This window comes from Budorcas taxicolor, chromosome 2 (genome assembly GCF_023091745.1).
Source record: "Budorcas taxicolor isolate Tak-1 chromosome 2, Takin1.1, whole genome shotgun sequence".
NCBI classification, from domain to species: Eukaryota; Metazoa; Chordata; class Mammalia; order Artiodactyla; family Bovidae; genus Budorcas; species Budorcas taxicolor.
Window position 1 is genome coordinate 151228018 of NC_068911.1, and position 14943 is coordinate 151242960.

The 14943-nt window shown below is 47.1% G+C and overlaps 2 protein-coding genes across 5 annotated transcripts in view; one reads left to right on the plus strand and one right to left on the minus strand.

The window, feature by feature from the left end:
* Nucleotides 1–42: 42 nt before the first annotated feature.
* RNF25 (ring finger protein 25) lies at nt 43–8250 on the minus strand. 4 transcript variants are annotated; one of them, XM_052663988.1, is made up of 10 exons: nt 8168–8250; nt 5737–5811; nt 5411–5558; nt 5256–5323; nt 5089–5158; nt 2726–2797; nt 2484–2627; nt 2059–2148; nt 888–1022; nt 43–683 (listed from the first exon to the last, which is right to left on the minus strand). In XM_052663988.1, the coding sequence occupies exons 1-10, from the start codon at nt 8206–8208 to the stop codon at nt 108–110; spliced, it is 1419 nt and encodes a 472-aa protein (XP_052519948.1). In that variant the 5' UTR covers nt 8209–8250; the 3' UTR covers nt 43–107. The 4 variants fall into 4 exon arrangements, with proteins under 4 accessions (XP_052519948.1, XP_052519946.1, XP_052519961.1 ...); XM_052663986.1 differs by having other exon boundaries at nt 2059–2151; nt 8168–8249; XM_052664001.1 differs by having other exon boundaries at nt 5411–5513; nt 8168–8247.
* An 870-nt stretch (nt 8251–9120) lies between these two features.
* The window catches only part of STK36 (serine/threonine kinase 36), a 30691-nt gene continuing 24868 nt past the window's right edge, over nt 9121–14943 (plus strand). The window contains exons 1-5 of the mRNA XM_052635477.1: nt 9121–9204; nt 10126–10266; nt 10380–10457; nt 11591–11721; nt 11961–12210. Of these exons, the coding sequence (XP_052491437.1) occupies nt 9121–9204; nt 10126–10266; nt 10380–10457; nt 11591–11721; nt 11961–12210 (684 nt within the window). The remainder of the gene's footprint in view (nt 9205–10125; nt 10267–10379; nt 10458–11590; nt 11722–11960; nt 12211–14943) is intronic.

A 14943-nucleotide genomic window follows, 5' to 3' on the forward strand; every position in this document is an offset into this window, starting at 1 on the left:
AAGAGCCACACTTCATGGGTTAGGCACTGCTGAGTTAGGAAAGCCAAACAAGGCCAATCTCTTTATTACCCACTCCCGACCCAATTCCCTGTCCCCCCACAGTACTGCTAGGAACCATCCTCTGACTCGAGGCTCACAGGTTCTCTTCGAGTACCAGGCCGGTAGGCTCCCCGACCCCGAGGCAGGCGGGGATAGGAAGAAGCCGGTGTCCGACTCTTGGCGCGTTCCCAGTGGGCACAGTCCCGAGTCCTGCGGGGTGGGGGACCCTGCCATTCGCCAGGCCCCTTATCTTGGGGACCTTCACCCCCTTGGTTACGAGACTCTGGCTTTAGGTCCATGGACTCCTTGAGGGGCCCTTCAGGAGACTGCAGTTCCTGGGTGTCACTGGTACCTTTGAGGGTATTGCACTCCCCTCCTTTCAGGTGCCTCCGTTCAGGCTGTCTCCATGGGCCTCGACTGGCTCGGCGGGGATCAAGCACAGCTTTCTTGGTCTCACCCAGCTTTGGCAGATGTGGCCCAGCGCCTGGAGTCTTCTCACATGTGTACTGGGAGGCGATAGGCAGAGGAGCTGACAGGGCAGTGTGAGTAGCTGATGTGGTGGATGGTTCGGTGGCAAGGGTGCTGGGCTGGTGGGATCCTCTGGAGACATCTATAGCTGACTCGGGTTCCAAAGGGGCAGGAGGCTAGGAGGAAGTGAGCAGAGACAGTGACAGAGATACAGTTCCTTAGAGCAGGGAACTGCAGGACCCTTGCCCAGAGTTCAAGGCGACAGCCATCAGCCTAGACCTCCCAGGGTAGAGCAAAGCTCACCCGTGGGCCATGGCAGGGCGGGTGCTAGTTAGGAAGGTAGCTGTCATCAAAGGAGGGGAGGGAAACCCTTCTCTCACCTGCTGAAGGCTGATGAAGTACCGGTTACGCTCAGCCTCAAGGTCGATGATGCCCCCCCTCTCCTGCTGTCTCTGGTACAGCCTCTTGCGCTCTTCTTGCTGGCGCAAGCTCTCTGCATCAGGCTGGTACAGCTCCTGGAGGGAAAGGAGCAGAGTGGAACGAAGGGAAGAATAAACAGAAGGCAGACCTGAAATCCCTGCTCTTCCAGACTGCCTCACGAGATGGGCTCAAGATTCTTGGTTTTATCCCTTGGATTAGGCTCATTAGAGGGCTTCCCTCATAGCTCAGTTGGTTAAGAATCAGCCTGCAATGCAGGAGACCCTGGTTCGATTCCTGGGTCGGGACGATCTGCTGGAGAAGGGATAGGTTACCCACTCCAGTATTCTGGCCTGGAGAATTCCATGAACTCTACAGTCCATGGGGTCGCAAAGAGTTGGACATGACTGAGAAGTTGTGTTGGAGAAGAGCAGCCATCAAACTAAAAGACGCTTACTCCTTGGAAGAAAAGTTATGACCAACCTAGACAGCATATTAAAAAGCAGAGACGTTACTTTGCCAAAAAAGGTCCATCTAGTCAAGGCTATGGTTTTTCCAGTAGTCATGTATGGATGTGAGAGTTGGACTATAAAGAAAGCTCAGCGCTAAAGAACTGATGCTTTTGAACTGTGATATTGGAGGACTCTTGAGAGTCCCTTGGACTGCAAGATCGAACCAGTCCCTCCTAAAGGAGCTTGGTCCTGAGTGTTCATTGGAAGGACTGATGCTGAAGCTGAAACTCAAATACTTTGGCCACCTGATGCGAACAGCTGACTCATTTGAAAAGACCTTGATGCTGGGAAAGATTGAAGGCGGGAGGAGAAGGGGACGACAGAGGATGAGATGGTTGGATGGCATCACCAACTCAATAGACACGAATTTGGGTAAACTCCAGGAGTTGGCGATGGACAGGGAGGCCTGGCGTGCTGCAGTCCATGGGGTCGCAAAGAGTCAGAAATGACTGAGCGACTGAACTAAACTGATTAGGCTCATTTGGAACAAACTTTAGATTTTTGCTGGGGGCCACGGCTTTGCAGAGGGGACCCAGGCAGCTTAAGCCCAATTCCAGAAGTCCCATTCGAAGCAGACAAGATGCCATTGATCTCGATTTAGATTAGAAGAGAGTTCTCTTACCATGGGCTGCTGGGGTTCAGGGGCTGCTTTCAGGGAAGCAAGATCGTACACAAGTGGCTCTCTACACACCGGGCACTGCACACCAACGGCCTTCTGAAAAGAGAGGTGAAATCACACCCCTGCTTCCCGGCCCAAGGCACTCACCAGCTGGCCAGCCTCAACTGCAGAGGGTTGGGACAAAGGGGCATGGGCCTACCCACCCAGCAGTGAGTGGGGACAGAGCAGGGGCTGCTGAGCTAGAGGTCTGAGAACCTTCTGAAACCACATGCAGTATCATTATGTAGATATAATGATGCCCTTTTTCCTGGACAGAGGTGAACTTTTATTCAGCTCAAAGGTACCTACGACCCTGAAAAGGCTAAGAAGGCCCTGGAATGGAGGGATAGAAAGGCTGTGAGTCATGCAAACAGGGGTGAGGAGTCGACCTGTTCGGGTGCGGCGTGCTGCCGTTCCTGCTCTCGCTCCCGTCCCTGGGCCTGCAGCTCGTGCTCCATGTGCTGGATGTACCGGGCCAGGCAGTGGCAGTGGAAGTAGTGGTAACAGGGTGTTTTGGTAAAGGCCTCCTTCTCCTGGAGGGAGGGTGGAGGTGGGACACTGTTAGCACTCTCTCCCCTGAGCCCCTGAGTGTGTCACCTGCAGACCCCCAGGTCCCAAGAGAGTAACCCACCTGGAAACCATAGAGGCAGATGACGCACTGGCCATGGGGGATGTTGTTATCCGTGAGAATTTCCTTCCCTTTCTGAGAGGAGAAAAAGCTGTTCAAATAGGGAGGCAGGGGCCGGAACTGTGAATGAAGCTTGTCAGGCTATTCCCAGGAGTGACTGGCAGGGCTGTCTCCCATGGGGCCAGTTTGCCTCATGGTCATGCATTTCAGTTCTGGTGATAATTTCTGCTTAGAATCAATCCTTCCCCATGTACCACCCCTCCCCCGCAAATCTACCTAGCTCCAAAATCCAATTTAATTGTTTTTCCACTCATTAAGTCACTTGAAACACTGGGGATGAAAATAAAAACTTAGAAAAAAAAAGTGTTCAGTTAAAACTCATATCTTCTGGGAGGCCTTTCTTTAAGTATTTCTCCCTCAATGAGCCTGTTGTGGAGTCAGCTTTCAGAAAGAAAGTGAAGGCATGGACACCCCACATGGACAGAGAACTGGAAAGGCAGCACACTATGAAATACACATGTGCACTGTCACTTAGATAGCGACTACTCTGGAATTCCACAAAGTTCAAAGCTGCATTGTGGAGGCTGATTCAGAAATGCTACAGTGCTCCATGCCCAATCTAACTCCAGGCCACCCACCTTCATTCTTTTATGAACATTTTCCTTAAAAACTGAAAGCAGAGGAAAATAAGGCTGCATTTGTGTTTCTGATCTCAAACAAAAGTTAGCTGTGTATATTAACTTGTAGCTCTAGGCATAATTTCGTCTGGGTTGTTTCTTTCATTAGGGTAGAAACTCTGAGGAAAAGAACCAAGACTCTTTCTAGTCAGCTCCACTGGCAGACTACCAGAGATCTCTTCAAGAAAAGTAGAGATATCAAGGGAACATTTCATGGAAAGATGGGCACAATAAAGGACAGAAATGGTATGGACCTAACAGAAGCAGAAGATATTCAGAAGAGGTGGCAAGAATACACAGAACTATACAAAAAAGATCTTCATGACCCAGAAAATCACAGTGGTGTGATCACTCACCTAGAGCCAGACATCTTGGAATGTGAAGTCAAGTGGGCCTTAGGAAGCATCACTAGGAACAAAGCTAGTGGAGATGATGGAATTCCAGTAGAGCTATTTCAAATCCTAAAACATGATGCTGTGAAAGTGCTGCACTCAATATGCCAGCAAATTTGGAAAACTCAGCAGTGGCCACAGGACTGGAAAAGGTCAGTTTTCATTTCAATCCCAAAGAAAGGCAATGCCAAAGAATGCTCAAACTACCACACAATTGTACTCATCTCACACACTAGTGAAGTAATGCTCAAAATTCTCCAAGCCAGGCTTCCACAGTACATGAACTGTGAACTTCCAGATGTTCAAGCTGGTTTTAGAAAAGGCAAAGGAACCAGAGATCAAGTTGCCAACATCTGTTGGATCATCGAAAAAGCACGAGTTCTAGAAAAACACCTTCTGCTTTATTGACTATGCCAAAGCCTCTGACTGTGTGGATCACAACATGGATCACAACAAACTGTGGAAAATTCTTAAAGAGATGGGAATACCACACCACCTGACCTACCCTCTGAGGAATCTGTATGCAGGTCAGGAAGCAACAGTTAGAACTGGACATGGAACAACAGACTGGTTCCAAACAGGAAAAGGAGTACGTCAAGGCTGTGTATTGTCACCCTGCTTATTTAACTTATATGCAGAGTATATCATGAGAAACGCTGGGCTGGATGAAGCACAAGCTGGAATCAAGATTGCTGGGAGAAGTATCAATAATCTCAGATATGCAGAAGACACCACCCTTATGGCACAAAGTGAAGAAGAACTAAAGAGCTTCTTGATGAAAGTGAGCAGATGTGAGATGTGTGAGATGTGACTAAGCGACTGAACTGAACTGAAATGGCAGACTACCCTTCAAATGTTCATTTATGGCTAGACCCTCCAGGCAAGATCTCTAGCTACTATCAGTTGCCAATGCCAGGAGAACAAGAAACGCACTCTTGGTGAAGCACGAAAAATACAAGTTAAAGAGGAAAAATAATTTTGTCAAGATGCTGGTATACCCGTGGTGGATTCATGTCAACGTATGGCAAAACCAAAACAATACTGTAAAGTAAAAAAAAAAAAAAAAAAAAAAAGATGCTGGGATAGGCAACTTGGGGAAGCTACAGTGCTGTCTTTTGGGGAGATTTTTTGAAACAGAAGACAGTCTCATCTTTCTGGATCAGTTTAGGCCTTACCCAAACAAGAACTAAATGAATGTCTCCAAACATATTTAAGATTTTAGGCCCATAACCTCTGTTGAGAGACACTGCTGTAGCTGGAAGGGAAGGACATTTCTCCAGGCTAGCACGTATCTTACCTCGATGAGTTCATAGAGCATGGCAGTACCCAGTCCAGCCTCAGCCACATGGCTCAGCGCCTGTGAGATCCTGGCGGGAGAGGGCAAAGCAAACATGAGGCCTCCCCCTTCCCTCTCCAGACTGAGTTGTTTCCCACATTTTCCCTGCTCTGACTAGCCTGACTCACTTGTGGATCTGTTCATCTGAGAGTCCTCGGGGGTTACGGATAGAAATCTGTGGCACCTCATGGGGATACTAGAGGGAGAAAATAACATATTACTGCTAAAGCCCTCTACCCCCAAGGCCTCTCCCTTCCTCCTGTTGCTGCCATAGAGGCCTCACCTGTGTTGGAACCTGAAGCACCAAAGTGAAGCAGACATACTGGGAATCCTGGTCATCTGCAGTGGCAGGGTGCAGGGTGATGTAGATTTCCCATGGCGATGACCTACAGGTGGATGAAGTGGAGACCTGGGATATGACTGTGCAGGGGCTTGATGGGAAGAGAGTGAAGTGGGCAGAAGCGAGCATCAGGCTCTTTCTTTCGGTATGATTAAAGGAACAATGTTTGTCCACATGACAGAAATATTTTTGAATCAAGGCTCATAGATACTGCATGGAATCCTCTTATTACCAAGGGGACTCCTGCCCATCTCCAGCTGAACACGTACCTGCCATTTCCTTTAACCACCTGTAGTTCATCCAAGTAGATAGACTCTAACACTTCAACTTCAGAGGGAAGGACCCTAGAGAGACAGAGGGAGATTATCTTACTGTTACAACTCTTCATATTAAGTCCTACTAAGGTCAACAAAGGCTGGCTTTGTAGAAAAATGGTCATCTGTCTGGGTGTATTCTCTTGCTGACCTCCATAAAAATTCAGGAAATGTTTATAATTTGTCAAGTGGCCAGGTAGGAAGCACAGGAATCAGAGTTTTAGAGATCATTTCTGCCAACAGATGAGGAAACAGATTCCCAAATAGATGAAAGGCTAGCCCAAATCTCAAGGCTTAATGGAGGCAGAATTGGAACCAGAAATAGGTTTCCAGCTCCCTGTTTTAAGCTTCATTGCACTGCTGGCTGTTTGTTAGTGTCGTATTTCTTATGACATTCACTGATTAGCATTAAAGTTACCAGTACCACTTCTCGCTTTCCTTACACCAGTGTTCATCATGGATCCCAGAGTCTACGCACACTGCCAATACCAGTCATTGCAAACCTCTTCAAAGGAGATACCAACTTAAACAGAACAGATCTATGTGTTGTAAAGGCTGTGTTGCAATGGAAGAGCCATCCGCCTTGGAATGAGGGACAGGTACCAATCACTTACCAGCTATGTGATCTGAGTAGTTTCTTTTATCTGTCAGGCTGAATTACCCTGTCTACCACATATAGATACTATCACCCACTCCAGGCTTATCATAAGGATGAAAGGTGATTTGTTTATGTGAAGTGCCTAACAGTATTCTGACTATAGTAGTCTATGTCCCCTTTCTTTCCTGTTTGTGTATAACCTTTTCCCATAAAAGGAAAGACAGAAGGATGTAGTTAATACTCGATATATTTATGATCCCTGTTGTCTGACTGATCTAGCTCAACCTGTCCAGGTCAGGATCCTGTGGTCCTGATGTAAATCAAAAGACCCACGTTTCCTTAAAAGAAATAGGAGATGTAATGCCACTGAAGATGAGTGGCTGGCTTGAGGGCACAGCTTTACCCAGATAACATGTGGAAAGATACATGTTTGGTTTGCTTTCTCATACTTATATCTTATTCCTTCTTCACAAAGAACAGAGTTGCCCTAGATATATGTGTGTGTGTGTACAGAGAAAGATTGATTCTCAAAACTTTAAAAGTCTTTTTAAGTCTTAAAGCACACAATATATAAAATAGATAATGTAGATAACAGTTGAGTAGTTCTGTTTGGCAAGAGCGTCAGTATGTTAGAGCACCACAGACTAGCTGTACAATCAATATTGCCCTTGTCATGGCACAAAGTGTCCCCTTAGAATCTTAAAGTCCCCCTGAATAAGTCGTAAGCCACATCTAGGTCTCAAAAAAGGCCAGCACCGGCTGGGCTCTGTGAACCAATGAAACACTGAGGTACAGCCTCCATCAAGAGGTCCTTCAATACTTCACACACCCTACCTGTGACTTGGGCTCTGGATGTGAGATATGGGATAAGATGGTGACAGAAAAAAAGGGGAAGGGGAACTGTAAAATGCCCTAGAACTAAGAACGTAAGTTTTGGAATCAGATAACCTGGATTCCTAGTGATAACCATGTACCTTTTGGCAAATCATTTAACCTCTTCAGGTCAGGTCGTCTCAAGTGCTACACCACAGAGCTGCTAATGAAAAGGAGGCTTCTGTATGTTACAAATCCATCTTGATTCTCTCAGCTATTCTGAGGTGGATGACACACCCACTTTTTTTTACCATTTGAGGACACTGACTCACAGAAGCTAGGTGGCCTGGTCAGCATCACATAGCTAATAAAATGTGAAGTGAATCCATATTTATCTATTTCCAAACCCCTGAGTCCTTCCAGGTTCTGGTCCCCTTGTTAAGAATGCTTAAAAGAAGGAACTAGGAGAGCTTTTGTGAGGTGTAAAGCTTTATTCAGACAACAGTCTTCATTAGCGCTATCGGTAAGGGAGAAGGCTGAGGCTGAGGAAAGCCTCAGCGAAATAGTCTGATTCAAGGGGAAGGAGGAACGGGGGACTGACTGGAGGATATCAGTTCCGGGGATAAGGGATGGGGGAGAGATTTGATAAACAGGCATTCCCTCGCACTGGGACCTTGAGCAAATCCACTTCAGATAGAGAAAATGGGACGGGGCGAAGTTGGATGATCGAACCAGATAAGGCGCGGCCCGAACTGGCCAGGCCGGCGCTGATGCGGTCTCCCGGTCAGACAAGCGCCCCTCCACCACCCACCCGCTCCTCAGTCCAGAACTCTCTTAAGTAGAAATGTCAGCGTCTCTAACATCCCTCATCCCTCGCCCCGCCACACACACCCGCCGTACGGACCGTCCGCGGCTGCCGCTAGTCCCCCGAACCGGATTCAGGCGGTCAGCCAAAGCCCATGCCCCCAAAGTTACCAGTCCTCATCCCCTGCAGCTGCCGACGCAGACACCGCCATGTCTTCTGCGGCCCGCAGCCGGAACCGGAAATACTCTTCGCGCAGTCGGAGGCGGTGAGTTAAACAGCGGAGGGAGGGTGGCTAGAGGCCGTTTCTAGGCAACCGCCGAGTCCGGGTCCTTAGATGGTCCTGATGGCCAAGGGACGGTTCGGAAGCGCCCTTAGGAAGTGCCTATGGGCGGCCCACTGTCTCGCCCACACCCCTGAACCTCTCTGTTCTCCGAACCTCTGACCAGTTCTACCGAGTAAAATTGGTAACAGTGTGAGTCTAAAGAGACCGGTAGTGGGGGTGGAGAAGAACGCCTACTCAGGCAAAGTACGAAGGCAGCCAGAAGGGGCGGAGCTGAAGGCCAGGGCTGGCGTCCCTCGGCCTGAGGGGCTTGAAGCTCCTAGGCTAGGGGTAAGAGAGGGGCTCCTATCCGCTGAGCGCGCGGGGTGAGGGTGCTGAGGAGGGTGGCAGTGGCAGGAACTTTGAGGGTGGCTGGAAGGGGCGGGGTCGGTGGGCGAGGCTGGGCTGAGGGGGCGGGGTCGGGGGGCGGTGAGGCTGAGTGGAGAGGGCGGGGCCGAGGGGAGAGGCCGAGTGAAGGGGGCTAGGGTCGGGAGGGCTAGGGTGGGTGGACGGGGAATGGGTCTCGCGGTTGGGTGGGAACGAGGTTGTGTTGGGGGGCAGCGGGAGAAAAGGAAGAACTACAGGAGGCGGTCTGCTCCAAGATATCATCTTTTCATCCACTGCACCCTACCTTGTTTATGAGACCTGGATTGTTATGAAAAAAAAAAAAGAAAAGGCGGCTAACGTTAACCTTTTTTCCGTGTCTGAGCCAGGCCTCCCAGATGTGTGGAACTGTCCCTGGAGCTGTAGCCCTTCGTCACCATCTCTGCCTCCTTCCTTCTGAGTGATCCTGAAATCTCTGTCATGGAAAAGTACCACGTATTGGAGATGATTGGAGAAGGCTCTTTTGGGAGGGTGTACAAGGGTCGAAGAAAATACAGTGCTCAGGTGGTGAACAAGGAGGGACATCTTGGGTGGAATTCCACACTCTGAACCCCAGTGGAGTAAGGGACCAGAGCAATGACCAGTGTTCCTAAGACACTGACTCCTTCATACTTACAAAATATGAGCTCTGAAATTGGCTTACTTGGGTTCAGATCATAGCTCCACCACTTTCTAGTCTTAGAACTATAGACAAGTTACTCAACCTTTCTATGTCTCAGTTTTCTCATCTATAGAATGATATTAAGAACAGTGTCTGAGTGATGGAGTTTGAGGATCAAGTATGATGTCACACTGAATCACTTGATGCAGTGTCTGGTACCTAGCAAACAAATTATTGTTATGAGTAGTAGTAGCATCTGGGGCTTCCTGGGTGGCTCAGACTGTAAAGAATCTGTCTGTAGTGCGGGGACCCAGGATCAATCTGTGGTTTGAGAAGATCTCCTGGAGAAGGGAATGGCAACCAGTATTCCTGCCTGGGAAATCCCATGGACAGAGGAGCTTTGTGGGCCACAGTCCATGGGGTCTCAAAGAGTCAGACACGACTGAGCAACTAACACTTCCACTTACAATATAGGAAGGGATAAACCACTTGAGCTCTATTCTACCCTCTTCATTTTTCCTTCCTTCTCTTTCTCCTAAATCCCTTAAACCTTGAGTTCTTTATCCAGATCAGAACACCTCTCCCAGAATCCACCAAAAGGATCTAACTGACAAAAGCAGTTTCCTCCTAGGGCAAGAGGCAGGGGAAGCCTGGTAATGTCAGTTGGAGGGTACCCAGGGAGGGTACCATGGGTAAAGTGGATTGGGAGACTAGCAAAGTACAGTGATAATTGTTCTCAGACAATGTAAAGTCAGCTCTGGAGCCCTGAGGCTAATGTTTCAATAGTGCAATTAGGCCTTGACTATTGACCTTACCACTGACAGGTGGTGGCCCTGAAGTTCATTCCAAAATTGGGACGCTCAGAGAAGGAGCTGAGGAATCTGCAACGGGAGATTGAAATCATGCGGGGTTTGCGGCACCCCAACATTGTGCATATGCTTGATAGCTTTGAGACTGACAAAGAGGTGTGCTTTGGTTTGGGGGGGTCACTTCTCCCTAAGAGGAAGGGTCCCAGGAATTTCCCAGCCTCAAAATGCACACATTTGAAGCCATCAGCAGCACTGCCTATTCCCTGCAGGTGGTGGTGGTGACAGACTATGCTGAAGGAGAGCTCTTTCAGATCCTCGAAGATGACGGAAAACTTCCAGAAGACCAGGTATTCCCAGCTCAAACTTCTCCCGCCCCTGACCTCTCCTCAGGTTAAGAACTGTAGGGAGAGCTGAGAGCGCAGAGAGTCTCTATCCTGAAAACTCCTGAGTAAAATACAAGAGTCTATTTGTATATGGAGGCAATGTGGCATGACAGTAAGGTATGTGAAAACTGGAACCCAAGTTCTCTGAATACAGAGATTAGGTCTGACACTTTCTAGCTTGGTCTTCTTGGGCAAATTATTTAACCTCTCTTTACTCAGTTTCCTCATTTTAAAATGGAAATAATAATAATGTCTACCTCGTAAGGCATTAATGGGAAGATTAATGAATTGATTCATGTAAAGTGTTTGAAAGAGTACCTGACACACACTATTCAATAGTAGCTATTATTTTAGGAAGCTAATATTATTCCTGTTGTTAGGCACCTTTAGGAAAGAAGTCCAGGTGTGGTACCAGAGAGACAGGAAGGGATAAGAGTTGTGGTTAAGGCAGGATTCACCACCAAGACATAGTAGTTAGCAGTAGGTTGAACACATTCTCCAGCCGTATTCATTCCAGGGATTTTTGTGTACTCGGGCAAGTAGGCCCCCATCAGGACTTCCTGTCACAGCATTCTGCTTCCTTCCAAACAACCATCATTATTTGTAAGTCATCACCTTGTTTATTTTGTCTGTCTTGTTTGTTTGTCTGGTTACAGCTCTTGGGAACAGGGACTTTGTCTTATGTAATAACAGTTAATATATATGAATATATAATACATAGAATATGTAAAATATATATGAATGCTTACTAAGTGCCAGGCACCATTCTGAGTGTTCCATCACTTTACATGCTTGAACTCTTTTAAATCCTCATAATGATCCTATGAGACAAGTAAAATCATTATTGTTGCCTTATCAATAGATGATGAATCTGTGAGGCACAAGAAAATTTGCCTGTGGTCATGCAGGTAGTCAGTGAGACTCAATTTATTTTCCTTAAACAAATGAAAGACAAGAACTAAGAAATATATTGTGTGATGCTCTGGAAGAAAGGGAGGGAAGAGAAGGTCATGTCTACAGTACTATTAGGGTGGAGTCCTTGAGCTCCTTCCCTTGACCTCTCCTTTCTTCCTCCCGCCTGACTGTTTGACCTGTAGGTTCAGGCCATTGCTGCTCAGTTGGTGTCAGCCCTGTACTATCTGCATTCCCACCGTATCCTCCACCGAGACATGAAGCCTCAGAACATCCTTCTTGCCAAGGGTGGTGGTATCAAGCTCTGTGACTTTGGGTGAGGAGCCTGACCTTGTGTCGCCACTTCTGGTTTTGCAGGGAGCCTTGTCCTGTATGCTTGACTTCCCTGGGCCTCCTTTTAGAACCTGGGCTAGAGAATGGGATTTCTGCTGGGTCTTTTAGAAGACATTCTCTCTGTTCAGGTTGGGGAAATCTCACACAGTAATAGTTGGCAGTGAGCACCTCTAGTTTTGACTGAATATCTTCTCTCCATTTCCATTCCATCATCTCCTGCAGGTTTGCCCGGGCTATGAGCACTAACACAATGGTGCTGACATCCATCAAAGGCACACCACTCTACATGTCCCCAGAGCTGGTGGAGGAACGACCTTATGACCACACTGCAGACCTCTGGTCGGTGGGCTGCATATTGTATGAGCTGGCAGTAGGCACGCCTCCCTTCTATACCACGAGCATCTTTCAGCTGGTCAGCCTTATTCTCAAGGACCCTGTGCGCTGGCCTCCCACCATTAGTCCTTGCTTCAAGGTAATGGATACTGACAGATGGCTTTTGCATCAGTAACCTGTCTCTGTCCTGTTCCCTTTTCCACAGTTTTTTTTTCCAGAGCTAGGGTTGCACTTTGCAGTTACTGAATTAATGCAGGAGCTGGGGCAAGCTGCCTTGCTTTTGCACTGCAGGGGCTTATTCTGGGAGGGTGACCTAAGGTCTGCCAAGCCTGAGAGTCTGCCAGGTGGTCCTATATCAAAATGAAGAAGAAATTTCAAGATCCCAGAAACAGTTACTGATCCCTTTCAGTTCAGTTCAGTTCAGTTCAGTCACTCAGTCATGTCCAGCTCTTTGCGACCCCATGAAATGCAGCACTCTAGGCCTCCCTATCCATCACCAACTCCCGGAGTTCATTCAGACTCACGTCCATCGAGTCCGTGATGCCATCCAGCCATCTCATCCTCTGTTGTCCCCTTCTTCTCCTGCCCCCAATCCCTCCCAGCATCAGAGTCTTTTCCAATGAGTCAACTCTTCACATGAGGTGGCCAAAGTACTGGAGCTTCAGCTTTAGCATCAGTCCCTCCAATGAACACCCAGGACTGATTTCCTTTAGAACGGACTGGTTGGATCTCCTTGCAGTCCAAGGGACTCTCAAGAGTCTTCTCCAACACCACAGTTCAAAAGCATCAATTCTTTGGCGCTCAGCTTTCTTCACAGTCCAACTCTCACATCCATACGTGACTACTGGGAAAACCATAGTCTTGACTAGATGGACCTTAGTTGGCAAAGTAATGTCTCTCTCTGCTTTTTAATATGCTATCTAGGTTGGTCATAACTTTCCTTCCAAGGAGTAAGCGTCTTCTAATTTCATGGCTGCAGTCACCATCTGCAGTGATTTTGGAGCCCAAAAAGTAAAGTCTGACACTGTTTCTACTGTTTCTCCATCTATTTCCCATGAAGTGATGGGACTGGATGCCATGATCTTCGTTTTCTGAATGTTGAGCTTTAAACTTTTTCACTCTCCTCTTTCACTTTCATCAAGAGGCTTTTTAGTTCCTCTTTACTTTCTGCCATAAGGGTGGTGTCATCTGCATATCTGAGGTTATTGATATTTCTCCCAGCAATCTTGATTCCAGCTTGTGCTTCTTCCAGCCCAGCATTTCTCATGATGTACTCTGCATATAAGTTAAATAAGCAGGGTAACAATATACAGCCTTGACGTACTCCTTTTCCTATTTGGAACCAGTCTGTTGTTCCATGTCCACTTCTAACTGTTGCTTCCTGACCTGCATATAGGTTTCTCAAGAGGCAGGTCAGGTGGTCTGATATTCCTATCTCTTTCAGAATTTTCCACAGTTTCTTGTGATCCACACAGTCAAAGGCTTTAGCATAGTCAGTAAAGCAGAAATAGATGTTTTTCTGGAACTACTGCTTTTTCGATGATCCAGCGGATGTTGGCAATTTGATTTCTGGTTCCTCTGCCTTTCCTAAAACCAGCTTGAACATCTGGGAGTTCATGGTTCACGTATTGCTGAAGCCTGGCTTGGAGAATTTTGAGCATTACTTTGCTAGCGTGTGAGATGAGTGCAGTTGTGCGGTAGTTTGAGCATTCTTTGGCATTGCCTTTCTTTGGGATTGGAATGAAAACTGACCTTTTCCAGTCCTGTGGCCACTGCTGAGTTTTCCAAATTTGCTGGCATATTGAGTGTAGCACTTTCACAGCATCATCTTTCAGGATTTGAAACAGCTCCACTGGAATTCCATCACCTCCACTAGCTTTGTTCATAGTGATGCTTTCTAAGGCCCACTTGACTTCACATTCCAGGATGTCTGATCACTCTGTGAGTGATCACACCATCGTGATTATCTGGGTCGTGAAGCTCTTTTTTGTACAGTTCTTCTGTGTACTCTTGCCACCTCTTCTGAATATCTTCTGCTTCTGTTAGGTCCATACCATTTCTGTCCTTTATCGAGCCCATCTTTGTATGAAATGTTCCCTTGGTATCTCTAATGTTTTTGAAGAGATCTCTAGTCTTTCCCATTCTGTTGTTTTCCTCTATTTCTTTGCATTGATCGGTGAGGAAGGCTTTCTTATCTCTTCTTGCTATTCTTTGGAACTCTGCATTCAGATGCTTATTTCTTTCCTTTTCTCCTTTACACACTCTCTATTCTCCTAATTTCCTATCAGATGCAATGTCCAAATGATTTCTAGATTTGCCAACAGAGCCATCAGTCCTCTTCCTGAAAGGAACAATCTTTAGATATCCTAATGGCCAGAGCTAGTGGAGCTAGCTCACTGATTAGGAGCAGAGTATAGAGATGATGCCTGTTCATTGCAGTTAAATCTCCGTAGGCCAGGGAGGGAGGAAAAAGAGTTAACCCTTTTTATTTCAAGGGCCTGATTTGAGCCTTCAATAAAGTCTAAATGCAGCCTTCTCCCAGAGTAAAATCTCATTATAACTTTCCTTTATTTTAGCTAAGATGAAAAGAGACAAGTTTTTCCGAAACCTATTTAGTTAAGGAGGCCCAAATAATGACCAAAAAGAATCTGAACAAAGGAGGGACTTCTTTGGTGGTCCAGTGGTTAAGACTTGGGCTTCCACTGTAGGGGGCATGGGTTTGATCCCTGCATGGCGAGCATGCAATAAATAAATGCGTGTGTGCTCAGCTTTTAAGACATGTCTGCTATAAGAATGCACTCTGGGGACTTCCCTGGTGGTCCGTTGGTTAAGAATCTGCTTTGTGATGTAGGGGACATGGGTTGGATCCTTG

Excerpts from the sequence above, each read along its gene's own strand:
- RNF25 (XM_052663986.1), bottom strand. The coding sequence starts at position 8,208 with ATGGCGGTGTCTGCGTCGGCAGCTGCAGGGGATGAGGACTG. Across the intron at positions 5,812-8,167 it reads GCTGCAGGGGATGAGGACTG|GGTCCTTCCCTCTGAAGTTG; the intron begins GTAACTTTGGGG and ends CTGTCTCTCTAG. Across the intron at positions 2,798-5,088 it reads TGCTCTATGAACTCATCGAG|AAAGGGAAGGAAATTCTCAC; the intron begins GTAAGATACGTG and ends TTCTCCTCTCAG.